At 40.0% G+C, this 23,512-nt stretch overlaps 1 protein-coding gene across 6 annotated transcripts in view; it reads right to left on the bottom strand.

The window, feature by feature from the left end:
- Positions 1–23,512, bottom strand: part of TNS3 (tensin 3) — a 241,639-nt gene that overhangs the window by 127,141 nt on the left and 90,986 nt on the right. For 5 of the 6 annotated variants that reach the window (XM_069809298.1, XM_069809303.1, XM_069809300.1 and 2 more), the window contains 2 exons: positions 17,986–18,024; positions 6,889–6,930 (listed from right to left, as the gene is read on the bottom strand). In XM_069809298.1, coding sequence (XP_069665399.1) covers positions 6,889–6,930; positions 17,986–18,024 — 81 coding nt within the window. The remainder of the gene's footprint in view (positions 1–6,888; positions 6,931–17,985; positions 18,025–23,512) is intronic. The other variant, XM_069809301.1, reaches the window with a different exon arrangement.

The raw sequence follows: 23,512 nt of genomic DNA, 5'->3' as shown, positions 1-23,512 counted from the left end.
CAATCTGTAAACGCAAGCCATATCTTACCATGCTTCTGACTGAATTTGGGTTTCATAGTCAACAAAAATCAATCTTGAACTTCTGTGACTACCTCTCTTCTCCCCCCGCCCCCAACATTTCTGCATGGTTTCAGGGTCATTTCACTGATTGGAAGGCATTCTTCTTCACTCTGGACCAAGTCACACACACCTACCAGCAGAATATGAGTTTCACCAAGCACAGGACTCAATGGCACAGGGCAGACTATCCATAAAGGCAAATCATCTCCATCCAAGTAAAAAAAACCCACTATTTTCTGCCTTGCTGCACAGCGGAGGGATAATGGCAAAACATTTGGCTAATCTTCCAAGACAGCAAATTCTACCTGGCATCTCCCAGGATGGACAGTTACACAGAAAATTTTGCAAAACTAGGTATAAGATTTTCATTTTCTGTCAACCAACAGCAGTAAAGATGAAGGGGAACAAAAAATAATGGCTTAAAATAGGCTGTTTAACCACACCCGGCTAAAAATTTAGAGTTGTAACTCAGACAGATCCAGTGGAACTAGCACTTAATTTGTTCCCAGTAGGACAGACCACCCTGAGACTATTCTTCCTTGAACTTCTCCCCAAAATTCTTGTTCACCTGCTTCCCTAGGACTGCCTAGCACTGCAGACAGTACAAGCAGTCATTTGCGAAGAAGAGTTTTGAACAAACACCTCCCATTTACCTATTCATTCAGTTTTAAGGAATTTTTATACCCTAAACAAACAGATCAATCCCAAACAAGAACACATAAAAGTTATCCCTCTGTAAACAAGTGCAAAGACCCTTTTGGTCAGGCAAGTTTAGCTGCAGTTGTTGTACAAAAACCAGCAGGGGGAAGCAATGGCTTCTCCAAACCCAACTGTCTTCTCGCCAGCCACAGAATGTTATTAACGAGCAAATTCATTGCATTCGAGGTACTGCGCGATTGCCCTTTTCCAGCGAAAACTCAAGCCGTGCAACTCTTTCCTTGGACATCCTCCTTACTGCTTTTTTTACCATCCTGGGCTCCTGGATCTAGTCCCGGGCACACTGCAGAGCTTGCTAACCCAACTTTCTCAAAAATGCAGTCCTCTGATGAGACCAGCCCAGAGTCCAGAACAGCCTAGCTGTGATACAGAAGCGAAGAAACGAGCCCATATTTAATTCTACATCATTTTCACTGGGTCACAACAGTCACTAGAAGGCAAGTTTCCCAGCACAGCCTGCTGTCAATGGAAGCAGAAGAAGTGGGCAAGACAGCAATAAAAGCACAGCTTGGAAAAAACAGCCTTTCGAGATCAGTCCTGTTTATTCACCTTCCTCTGACTCCGAAGTGCGTGAACCTGCTTCTGGATTACCTGCTCTGCCTCAAATAGCAAGCTTGTGCTGTCCCAGGCAGCAGGCTGCATCTCATACCTTTACAATCTCTCTTCCAGTCTCTCCACAGCTTCAGAGCGAAAACACGATGCAGGTACAGTGCAGGCCATCTCACACAGCGTGGCACTGAGGTGGCACTGAGATACCTTCTGCACTAGTCCAGAAACAGAAGGAATAAGAAATATTCTCTCTGCTAAGCCTGCATCCCCTCACCTGTGATGAAAGAAAGGCTGCCTCTCAAGGAAAGAAGTGGGGACAATCAAATAAAAATTAATGCCTAAAAAAAAAAAAAAAAAGAAAAAGAAAAAAGAAAAAAAACAGCCCCAAAATAAATCGTATCTGTAAAAACTCATGTCTCTCAGCAAGATGATCATCATCAACCCTTCCAAGAACTAAGTAAGGGAACTTGGGTTACGGCTAGTAGGCTTACACACTTCATAGGCTGAAGTCCTCTGTAGTAGAGCTTCAGAGACCAGACAGATCACAGAAGGGACAAAGGGTGCAGGGAGATCAATTTTGCCCCAGATAAATTGATTTGTGTTTTGTCAGTACACTAATTTACTATCTTTTATATGACAACTCTGGGAAAAAAAGTAATCAAAACCCTAGTACATAAACTGCTAGTTTCCAATACCAAATTAAAACGACACATGTGGGCCACACATGGGCTTAGAAATACCAGGTGGGATAATGACTTTTGAGACTAGAATCGAAGGCAGGCTAAGGAAGCCAAATGAAAAATCATTCAGTAGCCTTTCCCAAAGCCCTGTTCCTGGCACTGAACTATAATATGATAGTACAATATCTGCTTAAAAGTGATCTCAGCAGAATATAAGAACTAGTGGTTTCAAGGACCAGGTTGTTTTAAACAGCTGAGACAGCTGTACATCAACTATATGCTCCTCCAAGGAACAGCACTACTGAAAACTCATGGCTCCAGGATCTGACGTGCATTCAGACAGGTCATCGAATTCTCTCCTGGGCTTCTTGAATGGAAGCATTAACAAGTGTAAGGATCAATGAGTAGAAACTACAACTACCTGAAATGTAAATCAGTGAATAATCTGTGACTTAAAGGTATCAGGACATGTTTTGAGAGAATGAGATGGATCTATTTGGGATATAAACATTTTATTTGTGCCTATTTTTAATGTTGATATAAGCATCAGAAAATTTGATTAGCTAATCTGTCATAAAGTTACATGCATTTTATATAGCTTTTAATTAGCTTATGAAACTTTTTTCCACACGATTGTTCACCATTCAAACAGTCACAAATAAGAATATGAATAGAGAGACTGATCAGCGGGAGACCTGAATGCATTTTAACCAAATTTGTGACGGTATTTTCATTCCTCAAGCCACGGACAGGAATCAGAAGAAATTCTCTAACCTACTCTAATGCACAGTGTAACAGTTCTATACACTCCGGGGTACTGCAGGAAAGACAGGACAATGAACTACACTGATCGTTGGACTGCTCCACCATGATAATTCCTACTGACACAGTAGTTGCTTTTAGAAGCTACAATGAAACACATGTTTGGATGTCTTGGATGAGAACCAAAATTTGCATAATCTTTTGGCCTCTGGCTTTAGAATAATTCCTAATGTGGAAAACAAAGATTCAGGCCTTGTGAATACAAATGTCTCTATGTTACTGTGTATCGAGTCCTGCAGTAAATATTAAAAAATTAATTAAAAAAAAAAATCTTTTTTAGAGTTGAGTGTCTGCAGAAGAGATTTATCACTATTTCTACTGCAAACAGCTATTTGTTTGGCTGTACGTTTTTTGTTCTGTATACTGTGTGCCACAAAAATAATCATCTGTTCCCCTGTGTAGTGTAACAGCAAGAGTCCAGACAGATGTACCCCTTGCAAGTAGCAGTGTCTGCAGAAGTGAGAAATCCCAGCTTGCTGTCTCCCTGCCAAAAACCACCCCAACTCTTAGCTGCTGGCAAAGCTGCTCCCACGATTCTTCCCTGTAACACTTCAACCAAGACAGGCCAGGCTCCCCTTAACAAGTTAACTGGAGAGCTTTGTAATCCAGCTCATCTTTTTCAAGTTTGTGGGGCACTTGGATATGGAGTTCCATCTGTCAGTCTGCCAGGGCAACAAGGAACTAACCAGGGCAGGAGGATCATCTTCCAACTCACTTAGATTCAGAAAAGCTCCCCTGCTCACAGCCTGAAAGTTCCTGGTGCAGCTGGGTCTTCTATCCATGTTTTTCTTTTAAAAAATTGAAATTCGTAACAGAGACAAGGCACATAGCAAATCTTTGCTACTAAGCGCTCTTTAGGAGAGAATACTGAACGCATGTAAAGTCCATATTCAAGTGAGAATGAGGCACAGTTGATGTTTTACTTCATATACAATTTTACAAGTATACATATTCACATTTGGAAAACCGTAATATTTCTGAAGCTTTAGTTCTACAAAGTCCCAAGACCAGGAGTTCATGACGAGCTTTGCGACGCTAGCGCCTAGCCCTAACCAGTGCTGCGTAACGCTGCCTCTTGCACACGCCTGCCTGGGTGAGTTAGTAGAGTCGTGCCAACACCCCAATGACTGTGTTCCACCGCAAACCTATGGGGAAACGTACTATGTCCGTATTTAAGTATTGCCATGTTAAGTGTTAGCCAAGGAGTTTACCTCAATGACTAAAAGAATAGATGCGCTCCAGCTCCGGTTATGGCATAGTTTCATAATTACTCCAGAGCTTTGGAACAGCTTCCTGAATGAATACTACCCACAGGCAATGAAATTAAGCACAACAGACACAGTAAAGTGTAAAGGTTTCTGCATTAATTCGCACCTACCACGTTATGAGGCTCTGTGGAAGTCCTGTACAGCATGACTCAGTTGCACCTAATGCAAAGTTCCTGTATGTGTGTGCTCAGCGGAAAGAAAAAATGTGGTAGCAGAGGGAAAGACTTCAGAAGCAGATCTACCTAGTTAAGATGCAAGAGATCAAAACTGAAGCAAACTTTCAGCACAAATTTAGCACCCTGTTAGCTAACAGAAAGTTATGTGCATGCAATTCTTGGCTAGAAAGTGACAGAATCATTTCTGCCAGCCTTTAGCTGAAACAAGAAGCCTTATTTGTTTGTTTTTAATACATTAATATTAAGAATAAAATAAGATTCCAGTCCATAGGGGCATGGGGAAGCCCTCTACATGTAAGAAAATGCAATTCTGACTTCCTGAGTAAGAAAGCGTTATCCGTGCCTCAGAGCTATCCCAAACATTAGAATTAAGCTAACAAAACTTTGGTTCTGACACTACCTAGAATTCAAGCCAAACTCTCTTTGTTGATGTTTACACAGTTTTCCTATAAAGCAGTAAGGGCTGACGCTAGAAATATTCCATTAGCAGTCACGTTGCTAGGAAAAAGCAAGAGCTTTTCTTTCCTGGACCAGATGCCACGGAACAAGATGCAAAGGAGAGAGAGGAACAGAGAAGAAATCTCAGAGACAAAAAAGGGTCAGGCAGGTTAAAGCAGTCTCTTCCAATTTAGTTAATAAACGAAAAGGAGACCAAGCGCAGCACGAATTTAGAAGGAAGAGAAGGCAGGAAGACAAGGAACGCACCTCCCGTGAGCACTCCCCAGACGGGATGTGTGCTGCAGTCACGGGTCACGGATCCAGACCTGCAAAATCTCACCCAGCCTTGCAGCTTTATACCTCCTCTCCTTTCCAAACAGGAATAGGTGTTCCTACCACTGTGTTTTAGTTGGGAACTTTCTTCTATTTCCCAACGAGCCCCTGCCCCTCATCCACGTCACCGTTTGCTCCTGGAGTATACCGGTCCGTGAAAAGTAACTCCCCAACATTTCAGGAAACTTGCTAATGGTCAAATAACAACCAACGTGAAATATAGTAGGATGAAAGACACAGCGGAAAAAGCATTGCTTGCCATTAAGGCTGCTTTCAAAATGGCTGTGCACAAGCTACCACATGTACAGAAAAAAAACCCCAAAACATATGACCTTGGCGTGTGTAATAAGCAACCAGTACAAACAGAAAACCCTCTAAGTATTCAGATGTAACACAATGCAGCTAAAAACTTCCAACTAACAATAGAAAATTATCTGCAGTTATTTTCCTCACAACATAGCTCATTATTTTGCTTCACATTTGTTACACTAGAAGCAGCTGTCAAAACCAATTATTCACGTGCAGATAACTAAGAAGTTTGCTCTATTCTGATTTTTTTGTTTTAATTAATTTGTCTAGTTAAGGAAGAGTGAAGGGAGAAACAACCTTGTCACTAGACATTTTAGCTGGTTTCAGTATCAAATGTATTCTAGCAACTTAGAAATAATTATAATTTTACCGGAACAGTGTGGATAATAGCAGGGATCCAATCACAGAGATGGCCTTGGTTGCACAAAAACATTTATCACCACCCCAAGTAAACAAACTACACTGCTAATACAAATGCAGCCTCTGGGAAGGTCTCCTACCTATATGGGTAGTCAAGGATCGGCATTCTTCATGCCCTGCACAGAGCGGCACCAGCAGAAGCCTGCAGCACTGAACCACGGACGGCATCGCAAAACAAACGCAACGTGCACAAGACTAACACTGTGAAATAGATGCTGATTTATTGCAGTAGAGGGCTGCTCTTGAATTCAACAATAAATCAGTGAAGACCATACGCATCTTGCAAGTCCCTCCCTCCACCCCTTTTTAAATGTTAACTTCATCTTTACAGCGGTGAATCAAATACCCGTCTGCATCACAGTTGGCTACTAACAGATAGTTAACTATAGGCATCTCCCATGGTTTATTTAGAAAATAAAGAAACTTGGCATCTCTGATAAAAGGCAACTGCAAAGGACTTCAAAAAGTGTTTTCTTCTTTGTCTTACTTATTTCACAGAAATTATGCTAGAAGTATACTCATAAGTACTATCAGTATTGAAATGTGCAATACTTCCCATTTGCAGAAATTTCTATACCACTTAGAAGACTGGGTTCTATTGTACTTCAATAAATGTATTTAATACTACCTGTACTGGTAGTACTACAGCAGCAGTAACAATGAAGGGTTGGGAAAGGGCATTTCGTTTGTTTTGTAAATAACATGGCACAGTTGCTTGAACAAATAAAGGCTAAAAGATCAATTGCATGTTGACCACAATACAAGAATTAATATTCTTGCTGCTGAAAAAAAAAAAACCCTCTTGAATTTCTGAACTCCTTTGAATACTATCAGTCTATGAAGATTTTAATATTTCTCTTCACTTCTCCCCTGCTTGATTTAGAAACAAGGAACACAGAGTTCATTTCATTGTTCCTGGATAAACTCAGGGGAGTAAAAAAACACTAATTATCCTAATCAAAGGCTAATTTCACACAGTAGAGAAACCAAAGTGCGTGCTTTGAAAATGGCTAGCAATGAACGCTTTATGAAGATGTAATAAAAATAAGCAGCCACAAACAGGAAAATTAATCAAGCCAAGTAAAGGAAAAAAATAAATAAAATGGAATTACTTACAGTTCTGGTTACATGATTTTTAATGGCCTCATTGTTATTAGCCTGCAAAAGGAGAAAAGTTAACAAAACTGACTTTAATTTTCCAGATAGTTTAACTATATTCTAAGAAATCCCCTCCTAATGTATACACACGACAAATAAATCATTCAGAAGTACACATATGTTCTACAGTATTAATAACCAAACTATCTTTCAAACAGATACGGAAAACAAATTGATTTTACATTATCATCCTGCGTATTCATGTCTTGTAAGCCAGCACTCAGCTACTGAGGGTGCTTACTCCCAGTTACAATATACATGACTTCTATCAGCAGGAAACTAAGGTAATGTAATGGGGAAGTACAGTGGTAAAACTGGGTAAAAAAAACCTCAAAATGTTTGCTTAAAACTTCAACAAAGTCAAGATTTGGCATTTCACAGACGATACCCTAGATGAAGGATTTTACCATTTGGAATTATAATGGGAGAATTAACAGAAGTATTTCACCTTGAAAAAACACTCAAAATGAGAAAACCAAGTAACAGTAGAATTAAGTCAGTGCTGTAGGTCAGGTAACACTACACCAAACTTCAGTGTTCCCCATTCCTCCAGTGTGCAAAGAGTCCATTGTGCATAGAGCAACACCTAATGTTCAACCGCATAAAAATATTGCTTCAAAAGACAACTTCAAATTCTGTGCAAACATCAAGAAGGTTTTGCTCAGAAGACATTAAAGCTAAATTGCCACAAGCTACATTGCTGCTGTAGCAACAGCATTATAATTATAGCTAACAGCCCATCTGCATCTTTACCCTGCAGAATGCAAAGTTATTTCACAATCTGGAAAACCTTGCATGCAAATTTTATACAGAACAGGAATTACTGAAATATAGCCACTAGTGAAATATAGACACCTCTGGAACAAAACATAACAGCTGTTAAAACAGTACTCTGCAACACTTTGCAAGAGTTTAGGGTGAAAGTGCAAACCTTACACAAATCGAACTTAATATTTACCTGGTACATTGAAAGCATAAACTAAAAGGGACATGTAAAAATGTATGATGAAACACGTTTTCCCTCTTCATAATCTTCACTGGCACACTGTCACATACAGACTAAGTGACAGGTAAGAGAGTAACTGGTATTGAACCTTACTTATTTGGAGAGCACACCCGAAGGAGGGAAAAAGTCTCAGGAAAACTGCTTTCTAATTCTGGGTAAGCAACCAAGCCATCTTAAAATGGCACAGACAATAAAATGAAAACCCAGTTCTTCCTGTTGAATCGTTTTGCTGATCAGAGCTGGATTCTCCTGCAACTTCAAGACTGTGCAGTAATTTATAGCTTGGAAAGTGTTCAACAACAACAACAACAACAAAGCTAAAGCAGCATGTACACCCAGAGGAACACAATGTTTGCCCAAACTAAGAACACCAGCCTCTGCCTAAAACAGATTATGGGTACCCCAGCATAGATGCATGGCCACAAAACTCCACCATGCAGTAGTGCTAGAACTGAAAATTTGACTGCAAAGCCTGCTGTGGGAAAGGTGCTTTGAACTAGAGACGCAGCTTTGTAACTGTGAACTCTTTTTTTGGTGGGTCACTGAAGTTCAGATACGTTCTAGTTGCAAATCTCAACTGGAAACAGAGTTACAGATTTTCAGAGTGTAAATTATAGCAGCAACACCTTGCTTAATTCAATGAGCCCCCAGACAATTTACCAGGACATCCATCCTGCCTGCACTGGCCATAACCCTTATGATGGGAGATTGGTTCACGGTTAACCCTTGAGAGCAGGCTTTGACATTGTTTTATTTTTTGTTTAAAAACTTGACTTAGCTTGCCAGCTATCAAATCTCCACAGCGTTAAACACACAAACCCATCAGTCAGAAGAACTAACACATAAACTGACCAGTGCTATTAATTCAACCCAGAAACCCTAAATTGATTGAAACTTCAAAGTTCTTCTCAGCAGATTAAAGGTGATACATAGGACAAATACCTGTATCACTATAACCTTAGTTACTACTATTTTACAGTCTTAGGACACTCACTGCTACTTCGCAGAAATAAAGAGACACATACAGGAAAAGGCAAAACACACAAAATACAGATTTTGGATTCATTTGGGGGTCTCTGTAGAGGGAGACTTCATGGGCTCCATAAGGAGAGCACTTGGGAAAAGGCACCACCTCTTTTGCTCTTCACCTGAAAGTTCATACACAAGCTGAACTCGGCACCTACCCTTCCAGAACAACTAAGCAGCCTATTTGTGTTATTGCACATAAAACAGAGACATAAATGAGGTTTACACCTAATGTTTGCCAGTTCCAAGGGATTTTCTCCTTGTATTGCTCAGTTTAGCACTAGACTAGTGCAGTCTGAAAGTTTTCCAGGATAACTACTAGATGGAACATGGAATAAGCAGCAAGAATATCCTCTTCTCCTCTTTCTTTTTTAATGTTTTGAATTTGCTCTCCAGCTTGTCGAGCCCCTGCTGAAATGCCTCATGTTCTCTCACTCTGCTAGAAGCAACAGCTCTCTCCACCTTACTACAGAGAGGGAACAGGGTGCTAAAAGCAAAGGGCTTGACGTAACTATTTCAAGTAGCAGGATCACACTGCTCCCTTCTTCTTCTGACTTAAGGGCAAGAGTGCCGAAATGAGTTGTGGTGAAAAAACCATCTCAGGTAAATATACGTGTTTGTATAGACACGTGTGTATGTGTGTGTGTATACACACACATATACATATACATACATATACACACAATAACCAGATGCCCAGCATCTAACCCCTTTCTTTCAAAACTGGTCCACCTAACGATGTACACTCAAGTCTCCATACACTCCCTGCACAGTTTTAAAATGGTTGCCCACAAGCCAAATACTGCTACTCCTGCTGCCTATTCATCAACTCTAGGATTAAAATTACAAATAAAACTCTTCAGTGGCTAACTACTGTGGTACGCTCATTTGAGATGTGGAAGATCCAGCTTCAAGTCTCTGACTGGACACAGATGAAGGAGGGCTTTGAAAGTATATTCTAATATCCAAGCTAAAGATCTTAAACAAGACTATCAGCCACATTAAGATGGAAGAGCTACCTCTCAAATTTCTAAAGATTTTAGTGAAAGCTTGACATTTCTTCTTGAAACTTCATCATTACTTTTTACAGTGACCACTCTAAGACATAGCTGTGCCAGTTAGAAATGTTCCTGTCTTTAAGTCCTAAAAGAGAAAAAGGACCAGAGATGGCAAAGAAGCCAGGCTAACATACCTCTATGGGACATCCAGGTGAAAAAAGTAAAGCAAAACAAAAAATTCTAACTGCAACAGCCAAATTCACTGATCTTACAAACTCCATAACAAAACTGTGAAAATCCTCCCCCCTTCCTTCTACACAGACATCAATCCTATTCGCTTCATGGCCACTGTTTCCAGTTCCTGAGTTCTCTCCCACTCCTCTCCCCCAGTTGGAAGACACACCGCTGTTGGCAAAAAACCTGCCACTTCAGAGGAAAAACATCACCGCACATTGCAATATCTCATCACATCTCATTTTTGGGGTGTTTTCTTCCAATACTACCTGTAAAAGGAAAAGAAATGCTACTATTCTCCACGGGGAAACTGTGACCTGTATTAAGAGAATTACTTTCCCAGTGTAAAACTAGAAATCAGAGACAAAAGGATATTAGATGCCTCTCACATCTCATCGGCCTCATGTGCAACCACTACACTTTGACCCAATCTAACGTACTGAACACTGTGATGACAGTATATTATAGTTAACGTGCATTACTTGTGCACCTCACTAATCGTAACATTTCAAGAATATCAAACACAACACAACATTCTTGTCCTCACCTTTCCATAAAGCCAGTGCAAAGGAAATTAGATTCACATGGTTAGAAATAAAAACCACTTTGCTATGGAACAAAGAAAAATTGTTCCAAAAAAGTTGTCCCGCCTCCCTCTCCTGCCACAGAAGAAAGCCATCACAGATTCCTGCCAATAGCTCCCTAGAAAAGCCTCTCTGAAGGAAAAATAAGGCCATTAAAGCAAAAGATAAAATGACACTGCTACTTCAAAAAAAAAAAAAAAGTTATATTCCTTTTCGTAATTACAAACAAGGAACACACATCAGCCCTTAAAGGAATGCCACAGGAGATGCTCTGCCCACTTCGGTCATTCAAGACACACAGTTTCTTCACCTTTGTTAAGGTTTTGTTAATCAGTAGGGCTATCTTGCCCTGAAAGCTTCTCATTTGGGTTCCACTTTAAAGGCACCCAAAACCCAATGACCTCCGGCTTCCCTTCCTTCCTCCCCCAAACCTACCAGGTAGTGCTGTGACATTTTTCCAAGAAACAGACCCTGAGCTTTGACCTCTCTCACTCCAGCATTTAATGACATTAAGTGAGAAGAATCAAAAGCAAGCTCACACATAACACTTCAGCTACACACACTTTGATACTTACATGCAAGCACTAAATTTTTCAGCCCATGTGGAAAACATTAACCTAAAGCAAATTAAACCAGCATGATTTCTGACATGACAGTGAACTAAAACTGAATGGGATGCTAGGGAATGAAGATTAGTTAAGCAATGAGCAAACATGATCCACCATTATAGAACAGTCAGACAAACATCAGAATTTAACCTAAGGAATCACATTTGCTTCACCGTTCTGTCTGAAGAGAGGGGTCCATGTGGATACCTGTGCTTATTACAATGAATAATGACTATATGAAACACTGATTTTTTTAAATGAACACTAATGCATTTGTCTTCTCCTTTTGAAAGGCAAGTGGCAGTCCTCCATGACACTGTAATACTTAGTGCCACAGTAAATATTTTGCGGTTTGGGTTTGTTTTTTTTAATGTTCAGCTGGCACACTTTATAGAGATGGGATTGGTACTGTTCTTTCCTTTTACATATTCCACTGTTGAGAAAGCATTTTCAATGACTAACTAAAAGCATGTTCACAAGGGACATAAGATCCGTCACTCTTGAGATAAGAGAAAATTATGCAGAATAGCAGAAAAAACCTACCCTGGAGTGTGTATTTCCCTTTTCCAGTGTGAGCTGTCAAGCAGAATCTATGCAAGTCCATTTACTAAACAGCAAAGTCAAACATATGTGAAAAGTTTCTATGCCAACTGAAAACCAATGATACTGAGGAGTTTGATACGTGGATAATTTCCCTTTAGCTAAAAGAAAGCTGGGAAGGCAGAAAGAAGCAAGATATACCTCGCACTGCTGGACTTAGCTGCTGTAGTGAATTGTGTCACATTCCAGAAAAACAGATGCTTCTACCCCACAGCAGTACCACACTCAGTGGTAAGGTTAGGAGTCAACCTGGAGAAAATAAAGAAACAAGCAGGCAAACCTGGCTCTGGAAACTACCAAAGCTTTCCCTCTCATTGATCCCCTATTTCTGCAGATTGTTTTTGTTCAAAGAAAGCCTGATTTTCATTTCATTTTGGATGAACACCAGGGACTGAACACAGTGCATTATAACAAAACTTCGTATTTAAACTTTTATTAAATCTTGTAATTCTCCAACATTCCTAGAAACAACATGAGCTCTCCCTTCTGGCAAATATAGTGACTGGCTTTTGAATTTAGTATACACTGCACAGCTCAATTCAGGATCACTACATTTCATTAATTTGGGGGAGTGGGGTGTCCACATTCATGCAGTTTGAGTCTCTGTTCCCTTTTATGCGTGTCAGAGACATTTATGAACAAGGCACTGACTGTACTTTAAAACAGCCCTTTTGAACCTCTACTCTGCGGACCTGTGGGGTCTATGGCCTTACTCTGGTAAGCACTTGGAACATAAAAGAAAAAACAAACCCCACAGAAATGCATTATACTGAGGCCCACATCAACCCCCTTCTAGGGATCCCCAGATCCAAAAAAGTCTGAAAAATAATCGTGTCAAGTGTTTCAATTCAGGCAGCAGCTCACAGGTTTTGTCAAGAAAGCATCTCATCAGTCTGTGCTTCTGCTATCTATGGCACTGGGGGAATGTGGCACTAATAAATCAAGAAACCAAGAAAAGTAGAATATTATTGGGTGATGAAGCTGGAAAAAAGGAAAGGCAGAAAAAAGCACAGCTCAAAAATTATTAAAGAAAAACTGAATAGCAAGAAAGAGCTAGCTTTAAGGGGAAAAAAAAAGTTTCAAGGCAACTTTGCTTCCTTATCAGTTCAGGAAATCTGTATGAACTACAAGTGAAGAAACATCATCTGCATAACGGTTTTTTCAAAGCCCACTAATGTCTTCGCATGGAGACATGGGCACTATGATTCTGAATGGTGACAAAGCAGGAACTGAAAAAGCAAATATAAACCTCCACTGGATATTCCCACCCTTTGCAAACAAACTAGGATCACGCTGGCTATGTGCACATAGCGCTTGCTTTGTATGCATCTCGCAGGTCCTGTGAGCTCAAGTTTGCATGTAGCAAATAGAGAAACAAGTCCCTGTAAATAACAGAGTTGGGTGTTTTCCTAGTTTTCCATAGGATTTCCATGCTATTGCTTGAAAGAAGAAAGAAAAAGGAAAATCCGGAAACGGATTAGCCGTAAGTTACAGAAATTTATTACAAATCAAACCCACTTGATGCAATTTTCCAGCAAAGCTTTTACTGATTTAAGCCGGAAACCAAAATCGCAGCTGGCAGAGCAAAATCATTGCATATGTCAGCTTCTAATTCAGCTTAGTCACTGTCACCGTACTCCAGGGTATTTGGAGGTCATACCTGATTAACCCAAGTTAACAATCTCGTGTCTTCTAGTACTGAGACCCCACTTAGAATGAAATTGGAGAATGCAATCCTTCATCTACATGCTCAGGCCTTCCCAACAGCACAAACAGTAATTCAGCCTCAGATTTCTCAAAAAATCTCTCACAAGCTCACATTAAAAACAGATGGACTGTGCTCCAGGGGAACAACAAACTGCCTCACTTTTTTTTTTTTTCTTTTGTGGGAAGATGCCTTTAAAAAGTAAATTAATGCAGTAAGGATAAAAATACAGGTTGTAGTATCTACTGATCTTTCTCAGCCAAAGCATCTGGGGAGGACTTCATTCACCAGGCACCATGGAAAAAAGGAACAGGAGGGGGGTTTTGCTAAAAAGGACTAGTTTTCTTTCAAACACTGTTAGCATACTGAGTTTTCTTGAGGTTTTCTGTGTTTTCTTCCTCTCTTTCCCTGTATATACTTCGTTTTTCAGTTTTGTTTCTTCTTTCTATCATAATAAATTTTCACAAAAATTCACTTTTAGTGTCTTTTGAGAAAACACTGGCACTAGGTCGGGTATTTGAAGCTATGCGTTAACTACCATAGATTTCAAGTAAAAATGAGATATGCAAATAGGATGAGGCCTTTGTGACTCCACCACTTGCTTCTTCAGCAATTTTTTCAAGGTATTCTCCCACTCCTTAAAAAAAAAAAAAAAAAAAGATGAAAAACACGCCCCCCCCCCCAAACCCTTTTCTCCCACAATTAGTTTTATTCTGTTCCCCTCCTCTTTTGAGACAGGCCACAGCACAGTCTGACTCACTGTTCAAAATCAGGTTTTCGGTTTGTTAGGAGGGTTCTCAATGTGAAAGTCTTTTATTTTTCTCTTCACAAGCAGAAAAGAGGCTTGCAAACTTAAGGAAAACATAGTTAAGCAAAACAAAGAAAGCAGAACCACTGCCACCCCTCCCTGATTTCTATCAAAATGATTAAACTTCCACCCGAGACTTAGCAAAATAGCTGAAAAAAACTTCAGTTTGAAGCAATGTTACAATAAAAAATAAGTAGCTGGGTAAGCGTCCACTTAATCTTTCCACTTTACAACAGCTAGTTATGAAATGTGATGTTTAAATGGCAGCACTACAGGTATGCAGAATTCCTTAGTAACCAGTTGGAAAAAAAAAAAGGAAAAAGAATGAAGAGGGGGAAAAAAAGAAGGGGGGGAGAAGAAAGGTTATAAAGGGTAAATCAGAAATTTCTCTGGTAAAGATCACTACTTAACTGTGCCTTAAAACTGACAAGTCATGCAGTGATAAGCACCATTCAACCAATGGAGTAACTTTAAGATAAGAATCCATGTATGCTAAGGGGTTTGGGCCTTCACACCACATTTCATTACCACAAGACATTTGGCAGGATATGTGAGGGGCCTCTGAGGAATTAAGATTTCATTCCCTTTATTCTTTCCAAAGATACATTATCATGAAGGATGGGAAAAAACTTTCAGTGAAGGAGACAAACTTACTGCCCTCTTGAAGCATCTTAAACTGTCCTAGAATACTTCCTAGAATCTAAAAATGTCAAAAATAACATCCTTCCATTGGCATTCCCTTTATTTTAATCTTTTCAAAGTAACAGATGAAATTAAAAGTATTTGGAGCTTTAAGGTTAGGGCCTAAACCTTCTCTTCTTTTTGCAGCACTAGAGAGAAAGACTTGTTTAATACAAATGTGTGTAGTTGTTCGCAATTTTTTTATTCAAAATGTTGATTTTAAAAAATAAGATCAACTGAATAATTCTCAATCTTTCAAAATAAGATACAATGCCAGAAAAGGCTGTTTAAACAGACTTGTCGTCTTTGATTTTTATCAAATCTTAGGAGAACTGTTATATAGGCTAAGTCAGCTCTTGAATTAAAAAAAAAACATTACCATGGCACTTCCCCCCCCCCCCTTTTTTTCTTTTTTTTTTAAATCTTTGGTTCATGCTATACATCTCTACAATGAAAGTCCATTGCCACAAATAACCCATTGCCTCTTCTTGAAATAAAATGAAGTGCACCAGAATAGGTCATCTTTGCTAAACATTTGACCTGAATTAACAGAGCTGGACTAACATCATCGCCCCTTTCACCGGTCAGAGGAATGAGCATGACAACATAAAGTAAGTAGCATTAGAACACTTAACAGCAGCTGGTTTGTGTTTTAGCACCTGAAACTCCTAACAGCTGCACTGGGTTGATATATGAGGGTCCTGATGTCATTACAAAGCTTCAAGATACATGGCTCATGAGAAATGGGAAGAAAGGGCCTCTTTGGAAACAGACATCCAAGCTGAAAATAATCAATAAAACCCACATTCTGAAGAAAAAGAGCATCTGTGAGTTTCAGCAGGCTTCCACAGTCTTCCAACAAACATGCCACTGAGAGTTTAACTACAGTGGTTGCTATAAGCCACATTAAGGAGAGCAATACAGGCAACCGCTACATTGGCTAAATATATGTAGCACTAATTTAGAGCAGGCGTATGCATCGTTTTATTTATGTGAGAACTAAAAGGTTGGAATTCCTTGGCTGGAACAAATGGGGATAAATCTATGGTTCAGCAGCAAACTGCTATGCAACAAAGTTTTGGTTAATTTGAATACAGTACTGCCCTCCCTATCATCTAAAGATCTCAAAGTAGTTGCACAGGAAATTGCTTACAGCTAAGATGGTCACAGGTTATCCTCCTTCAGAACAACAGAACTCTTCACTAAACAGATAAAATTTACTTGTGCACAAGGCAGACTCCTAATCTCAAAAGGTCACCACATTTCATATCAAAAGCAAAACACATTGCTCAATCTCACTCTCAGTAATAAGAACGTATTGCAGACCATGTAGTGAAAGTATTTCACCTACAGCTTTCCCTGCAAGAAATTTAAATAGAATTCCACCCTTTCTTCTGCCTAAAACTAGTAAACGTCTTATTCAGGGACTGAATATACCTCTGGCTACATCCCTGCTAGTGAACTAAACCAGGTTAGGCCACTTTCGCCATCCATACTGTTCAGCTGTCAGCAGGTCGCAGAGTCTATTGGGCCCAAATCACCAGCATTGCCCCATGTTCACAGTTCACATAAACCGAGTTCAACCAGAATTATTAATGGTAATGACTGGTAACCTATCCCACAGGTTGCTGTATGTTTAAAATTGCTGCTGAATCACAATGACAAATTTCCCATGTCAGAATCAATACACAGGTTGTGTGCGCAACACAAAAGAAATAGCAACCGCTGTTGCCAGCATACATCTAATACTGTGAGCTGCAGACATAAGAAAAGGTTTCTTTTCTATTTATAATTTTAGCAGTAATGCCATACAGGATCCTCAGACTGTGACGTAGGTTAATTCATAAAATTACTGGGTCAAAATTAGGAGAGACGTCCCATGGGTTGATATCCACATTCCTCATAATACCACAAATCACTTTTAGGTTTCCAGCCTTTCTTTTAAATGATAATAATTAAGAAAAGCACGAAGCAACACTTCTATAGCACCTTTTTACTTCTGTGGTTGGTATTAGGTAAGTATCATTACCTGTATGTTTCCAGCAGGGAAATCAAGACACAAAAATATGCAAAGTGCCTTGGCCAATTCACATAGCAAGGCAGAAGTGAGATGTAGGCTTCCTAATTGCCAGTGGCTGCATCACCTACCTACAGTACACTGAGTTCTTGGCTGACACTTGGGCATCAGCTGTTGGCCGATTAGTCCTAGTAATGACACTAGCAGGTGGCAGTGCTGATTCAATAAATAACTGTTACACCCCATCCTCCAGACACCATTCATGTTACCCTTGGAGATAAAATAACCAAATTCAGTCATGCAAGCCAGAAAAGGCTTATCATTTTCCTATCCTGAGCAAGTGTGGGTTAACTTCCTCTCTTCCACCATCAACAAAAAATAACAGGCCCCAACCAAATCGACCACTATTTGTGCTTTCAAGCTGACACGAGACATTGGTATGTTGAAGCAATTGATGTTGAACAAACAAAATCAGATAATGTAATATGGACAACCGCACATGGTTGCAGGCCATCCAGTCCAGTTTAAGAAGAATCCTAAACAGCAGAAAACATTTCACCCAGTTAATCCTTAGCCTTGCAAAATGCTCAGTAAAACAACCCAATCCCTGCATGGGACAGGACACAGTAACAAGCTTCAGGAATAGACCCTTGATTTGCCAAGCCCTCACAGGGGAAAGGTGATGGCACAGTACTGAAATAACAAGAGAATATAGGAGGCTACAGCAATAACCTAACCTATAACCTAATAAAACCTGATGGACATCAGTAGTGCCAAAAAATACTTACCAGTTCGTAGTTGCTTGGAAAAAAGCAGGGTGTCACCACCTGGAATAAAAAATAATAATAAAATAAGGGAAAAAAAAAAAAAAAGATACTTCCTTTGGAGATGACCCAACAATTGAGCTCCCTCAAACACTGAAATCCAGGCAGAGTCAAAGGGGCACCAACCAGACCAGGTGGAGAATCTGAGTGTCCACAGCTGCTCTCAGCTGCATTGCTTTCTCTCAGCTCCCTGAAGAGTCAGCATTAGCTCAATGCTAACTCACTGCCCTGCTCCCGTGCTGTGACCAGCGAAACAGGTTGAAGAGTAACATCTTCCCTCAGGTCACATATGCAGGGAAACATAGAGGGATTTCTCCCCTGCCTCCATCCATCCTTTGCAGCATTCTTCTAGTGTCATCTCAGTTAATAAGTATTCTGCTATTCAAGTAATCTAGAACTTCAGCAGTTCCCAACACCTTATCCTTGTTCTGGATTTTTTTAACGGGGTGTGGGCTGAGCAGAGCAAGCAGAAGAGCTATTCTGTGGACTCACATAATTTCAGAGGCTTGGCTCCAAGTTAAAACACTTCCTATGGAGAACACGTTCTGTATACATCACACCAAAAAAAGCCCAACCAACCTTGTTTGAATAGTCAAAAACCAAAACACAAAGAAAGCCAGGAAAAGCATGACTAACTCAGATTACGTGATGATCTAGGGAAAAGCAAGTGTTAGGTTCTTTCTACAGTCCCATACAGCAGGCACCCTCAGACCTCACAGATACATTGATGAACTACAATCTTTGGACTGTACAGCACTCACCTGAGCTTCAGTAATCATGCATGCTCACTTTAACACGCACCTTGAGGTTAGCCACAGTGAAAACTCTTTCATTTAACATGTTCGCCTTCACAGTTGTGGCTCTCCAGGACAGACTCACCTCTTGGCCAGCAGAGCCGAGCCAAAAACTCTGTGGCAACACCTGGACTACGAAGGGGGAGTTTTCTCTGAGGGACTGTCGGTGACCTGTCCTACCAGCTCTCAAGTCACTGTGCACAGAGCGGGTTACTGAGCAGAAGGGGCCTGATGTATCATTTATAATCCTTAGAATAATAAAAAGAAGATGCAGACTATGCAACAGAGCAAGCTGCAAGAACAAAAAGAAACATCGGTCTTGTAGGCAGCACAGACAAAAAGAGACAGACCTGACTGCACCAGGACAACCCACTCTGGTTTTAACTCTCAGGAACAGCTTTTGACCACTAGCATGGAAGGGATGGCGTTTGCCTCCATAACTGCTTGTGGAAAAAGATGTACCTCATTCTCAATGCTTCTTAAATCACAAAGTACTTATTAAAAAAAAAAAAAAAAAAAGTAGAACATTGATTTTCAACACCCAGCCTCCTCGTGATCTCCACATTACCCCTAAAGAAAACAGGACTGACATGAACACTTGAGGTTTGTCTGCTGCACCCTCTGACTCCTCAGTGGGCTTGCAAGTCCCAGGTCTTACTAAGCTGCATTTCTGCAGCTCATTTCATGACTGCCACTCATGATTCACTAGTCTATCCAACCAAACGCCCATAGTAAACACGTGGAAGATGTTAACTAAGCTGTCATGATAGCATTCCTGTTGTTGAAAGCAAAGACAACATCTGCCTCTGTAACCTCCTGCCTGACACAGCACGTAAAACCTCGCATGCCACCTTCGATTACAACCACCAATTCTCTTTTCGAGCCCAAGAGGCAAACCAGGAGGCAGAGCAGTCCGTAGCAAAAAGAACCGAAGCCATGCACACCCTGAACCACCACCACGAGCAGCAAACACCGCATCTACGGAGGAAAGGCTGTCCCCCACCGTCCTGACCACGCGATTACATAGTACTTACTCTAAGCACTAAAAATCAGTTTTTGCTAGCGTTTTCATTAGCAACGCCTAAGGTCAAAATAGATAAAAACTGGAATTTCAACAATTACTTTTCTCTCGCTGCCTATACTAGGAAGAAAAGAGAGAATTAATGGAAACCCCAGAGGAGTTTGCAGGCTGACTGGGTAGTGCAGCGGAAAAGCAGAGATGAACTAATATTACATGCTCACATAATTAATAATTGGAACCACTGCCAAATAAAATTGTCATCACTGGAGCACATAAATATCATCTCTGCTCTCTCCCTTCCCTCCACTGCTAAAAACCCTCAAGGAATCAAGTACCTCCTTTCCCCTTGGCTAACCAAAACACAACTCTGCTGTAACCTCCTCGATAATTACAGCTGACTTACTTCCTAAGAAAAAGAAAAATCCCCTACATGCTGACACAAGAGCACTGGGGACATCCCACTAGAAAAGAATTTCAGCAGAGAATTACGGATCTTTTTTGGCAGATCTGTGGCATCTTATTCAGGCGACTCATGCAGACTCGGGGCTGTAAGAAGATGAGAGCTAACGTTACAGGTGATGCTTGATTTCTTCTTCTCTGAGCTTCACTATGCCTACAACAGCTATATATAGCAGCTGACTTTACAGATAGACTCCATCTTCTCCTGGTTGTGTGCCTTTTGCACTTTCTTTTTACAAAGATCAACACCTGCATTAGATAGTACTGTTCTAGGACTACCGAAGAGTCACATAATACCCGTTCCAGTGTACACAGCAATTCCTTTGCCCTTGCACACTGCCACTCACCACCACATTGAACTGTCGCTGAACTGCAAAGCACTCAAAATGCATCACACAGCTGAAGACTTGGAGGCATTGCTACTGTTTTCAAGCGACAAAACTCGACGCAAGACACATTGAATCACCCAAGGTGCACTGACTTTTTTCCTCTGACTCCATATACACAAATAGCGTATTTCTTCTCAGATGAAGCAAAATATTCAAGATCTCCATGTATCCCAATTTCAGTTCGCATGAGCAGTTGCAACAAATTCTTCCACTGTTAACCCAGACACAGGTTAAAAGCAAAGGAGCTGACGTGTTCACAGATAACAGAGAGGCTATCATGAGGTCTAGGCAACCTAAGTTGAGGATATGTGAGCGGCTCCACCTCTTTTTCCTGGTTTGCAATAATCTGAGACGTGCTAAAAAAATCAGCTTTTAGAGAAAAAGCGTAGAGCTGGAAAGCAAGATTGCAGGACTTCAATCCAGTATCAATGCAGAGATAGAAAATGGAGTATAAATGTCTCATTCATTGGTTTAAAAAGCTATACACACTGTGTACCAACTGCACAAAACAATAAACTTCAGAAAGACTTTTCAGATCCTCCAACTGAAGCTACAGCTAATCTTAAAAAAAAACATTTGCAATCACCCGGTTTGTCGGCTTTCAATCATATCTTTATTCTTGTAAGAAATATACTGGATATGCATTAGTGTAATATTTCATAGTTCCACACAACCAAGGTACATTTAGCTTCTGTACTTCTGCACATTCGCGTATTAACAAGCAATACCAGAATATGGGAATGCCTTGCCTGATTTTCAAAAACAGTCACCTCTTCAGTGCCCGGCGCATACATACACATGCATATAGACACGTCAGTCTACCCACAAATAACCAAGCAAATATTTGAAAGACAAACTACCTGTTCTTGCATACACAGTTAATATGGAAACACCTTCCCAGTGTGATACTTCCTGAATCGAGCCTTAGCTTGGAAAAAGTCCCATATTGACAGAAAAAGATTTAAAAGAATTACTTTGATGAAGAATTCTGACTCCAATGAATCTGCGGGTAATTTTCCTTCATACGACTGTAACACCACTCACATCAGTTAATGAGTAACCAACCAACATGAGGTAAATGTTAACTCAAACAAGAAAAAATGTCAACAACTGGCAGGGTATCTGGCACTAAGGAAATAAAATCTGTCCCCACTTGCTGTAACAGACACACAACAGTGCCCCCCACTGTTGCACAACAGGTCATTTGCTGGCATCTCTGACATTTATATTTCAATGGTTTGGTTTTTTTTTTACTCCCAGATGCATCTTTCATTTTTATCTTCCTTAGTTTTTATTTTCTTCTTGTAAGAAGTAGGTGATCTTTCAGAGGAAGAACCATCTTCAAAGAATAAGCCAGTTATTACCAAGGGTGCATTTCAAAGTCCAAATCTCTATCATATTGCTTTTGCAAAAGCAATTTAACCATTTGGCTGTAATGAATCACTTTCTTCCAAGCTAGAGTTTTATCAAGTAAGAACTGCTGGCATGCCTGCCACAGGTTATGTGTAACACAAAGGACGTGCAGGGGGAGGAATCTTCATCAAATATATACATGACCTGCTAAAAATATCCATTGATTCTAGCTCACTACTAATCATGTTACAAAACTGATGAGAAAGGATGAAAAGAGCAGTAAAACAAAGCCACTGACATCCTCCAAATAATGTAAAGCTACAGTGATGTGAGCAGACCTTGCAACTGTTGCATAAATGACTGTCAGGAGTCCACAAGGTAAGCTCATGGAAATATTTAATATGTGTCTTTATATATATATATACACACACACACACACTTTTTTTTTTTTTTTAAACACACACACACACACTTATCTATTTATCTACATCTAGAGCTTTGGAGTTAAGTCTTGAAAAATCTAAGAAATTTCTCTGCTTAGTTTTCTTCGTTTGACATGCCTGTCAGTTATCGTCCCCCTTCTCCAACCCATCCCCCGAAACACTCAAATCTTAAATCCCCTTAGTCAATAAGGAAACAAACTAAAGGACATTGAGGGCAGTATATCTTCAAATAACTCTGCGCTCTCAAGGATACAACTTGTAACATGTCAAAATTAAAAATGTAAATCTAAATTCTGGAATAAAAAGGGACATTATTGGGATATTAACTTGGGATTAAAAAGCTACAATGGTAATACACAACTTTTTTTTTTTTTTAAAAATAGAACATCTCCAGTTGTGTGATATTAGTTTCTAACTCAGATTTTTGTCCTGGACATACCAAGTATCCTCAGTACTTCATGCCAGACAGAACAGCTCTAAAGCATGCCCAAAACCCACTGAATTTTCCTCTTCAAATTAAGCATTTTTGGACACATTGAAAACTGCAGCCTTAAAGGAAGGCTTAGGAAACACAGCAGAAACTGAAGCAGCACTATGCAGTCACTACAATATCGTAATAAACAAGATACAGTTGTGTTCCAAAAAAAACAAAAAAGAGAAAAGATACAGTAAAATCAGCACTGAGATTCAGTGCAGCTATACATCATTTCCACTCTCACTTCAGAACAACAAATTCTTCTGCACTATGGAAACAACGCTCCTACTTGATTAGCGTGAAGCAGTTTAAGTTAAGTTTGGAAGAAACAAACAAAAAAATTGCACTGTAAATTGCAAAGACAACTACAGTTGAGAGACTGTTAATGGGCTTGGGTCATGAGTATCACTAAAATGCCAAGATTTATTCATATATAATGCTATCATACAGCAAGCAGAAGCTAACTAACATCAGAAAAGCTTCCTAACACATTACATTTTTACCGTCACCTAGTTCTGTGATGAAGTTGCTACAGGGAAGGACAGAATAAACACAAC

The sequence above is a fragment of the Haliaeetus albicilla genome, chromosome 21 (assembly GCF_947461875.1).
Source record: "Haliaeetus albicilla chromosome 21, bHalAlb1.1, whole genome shotgun sequence".
NCBI classification, from domain to species: domain Eukaryota; kingdom Metazoa; phylum Chordata; class Aves; order Accipitriformes; family Accipitridae; genus Haliaeetus; species Haliaeetus albicilla.
The sequence above is the reverse complement of the archived record's forward strand: the minus strand, read 5'-3'. Positions and strand labels throughout refer to the sequence as shown.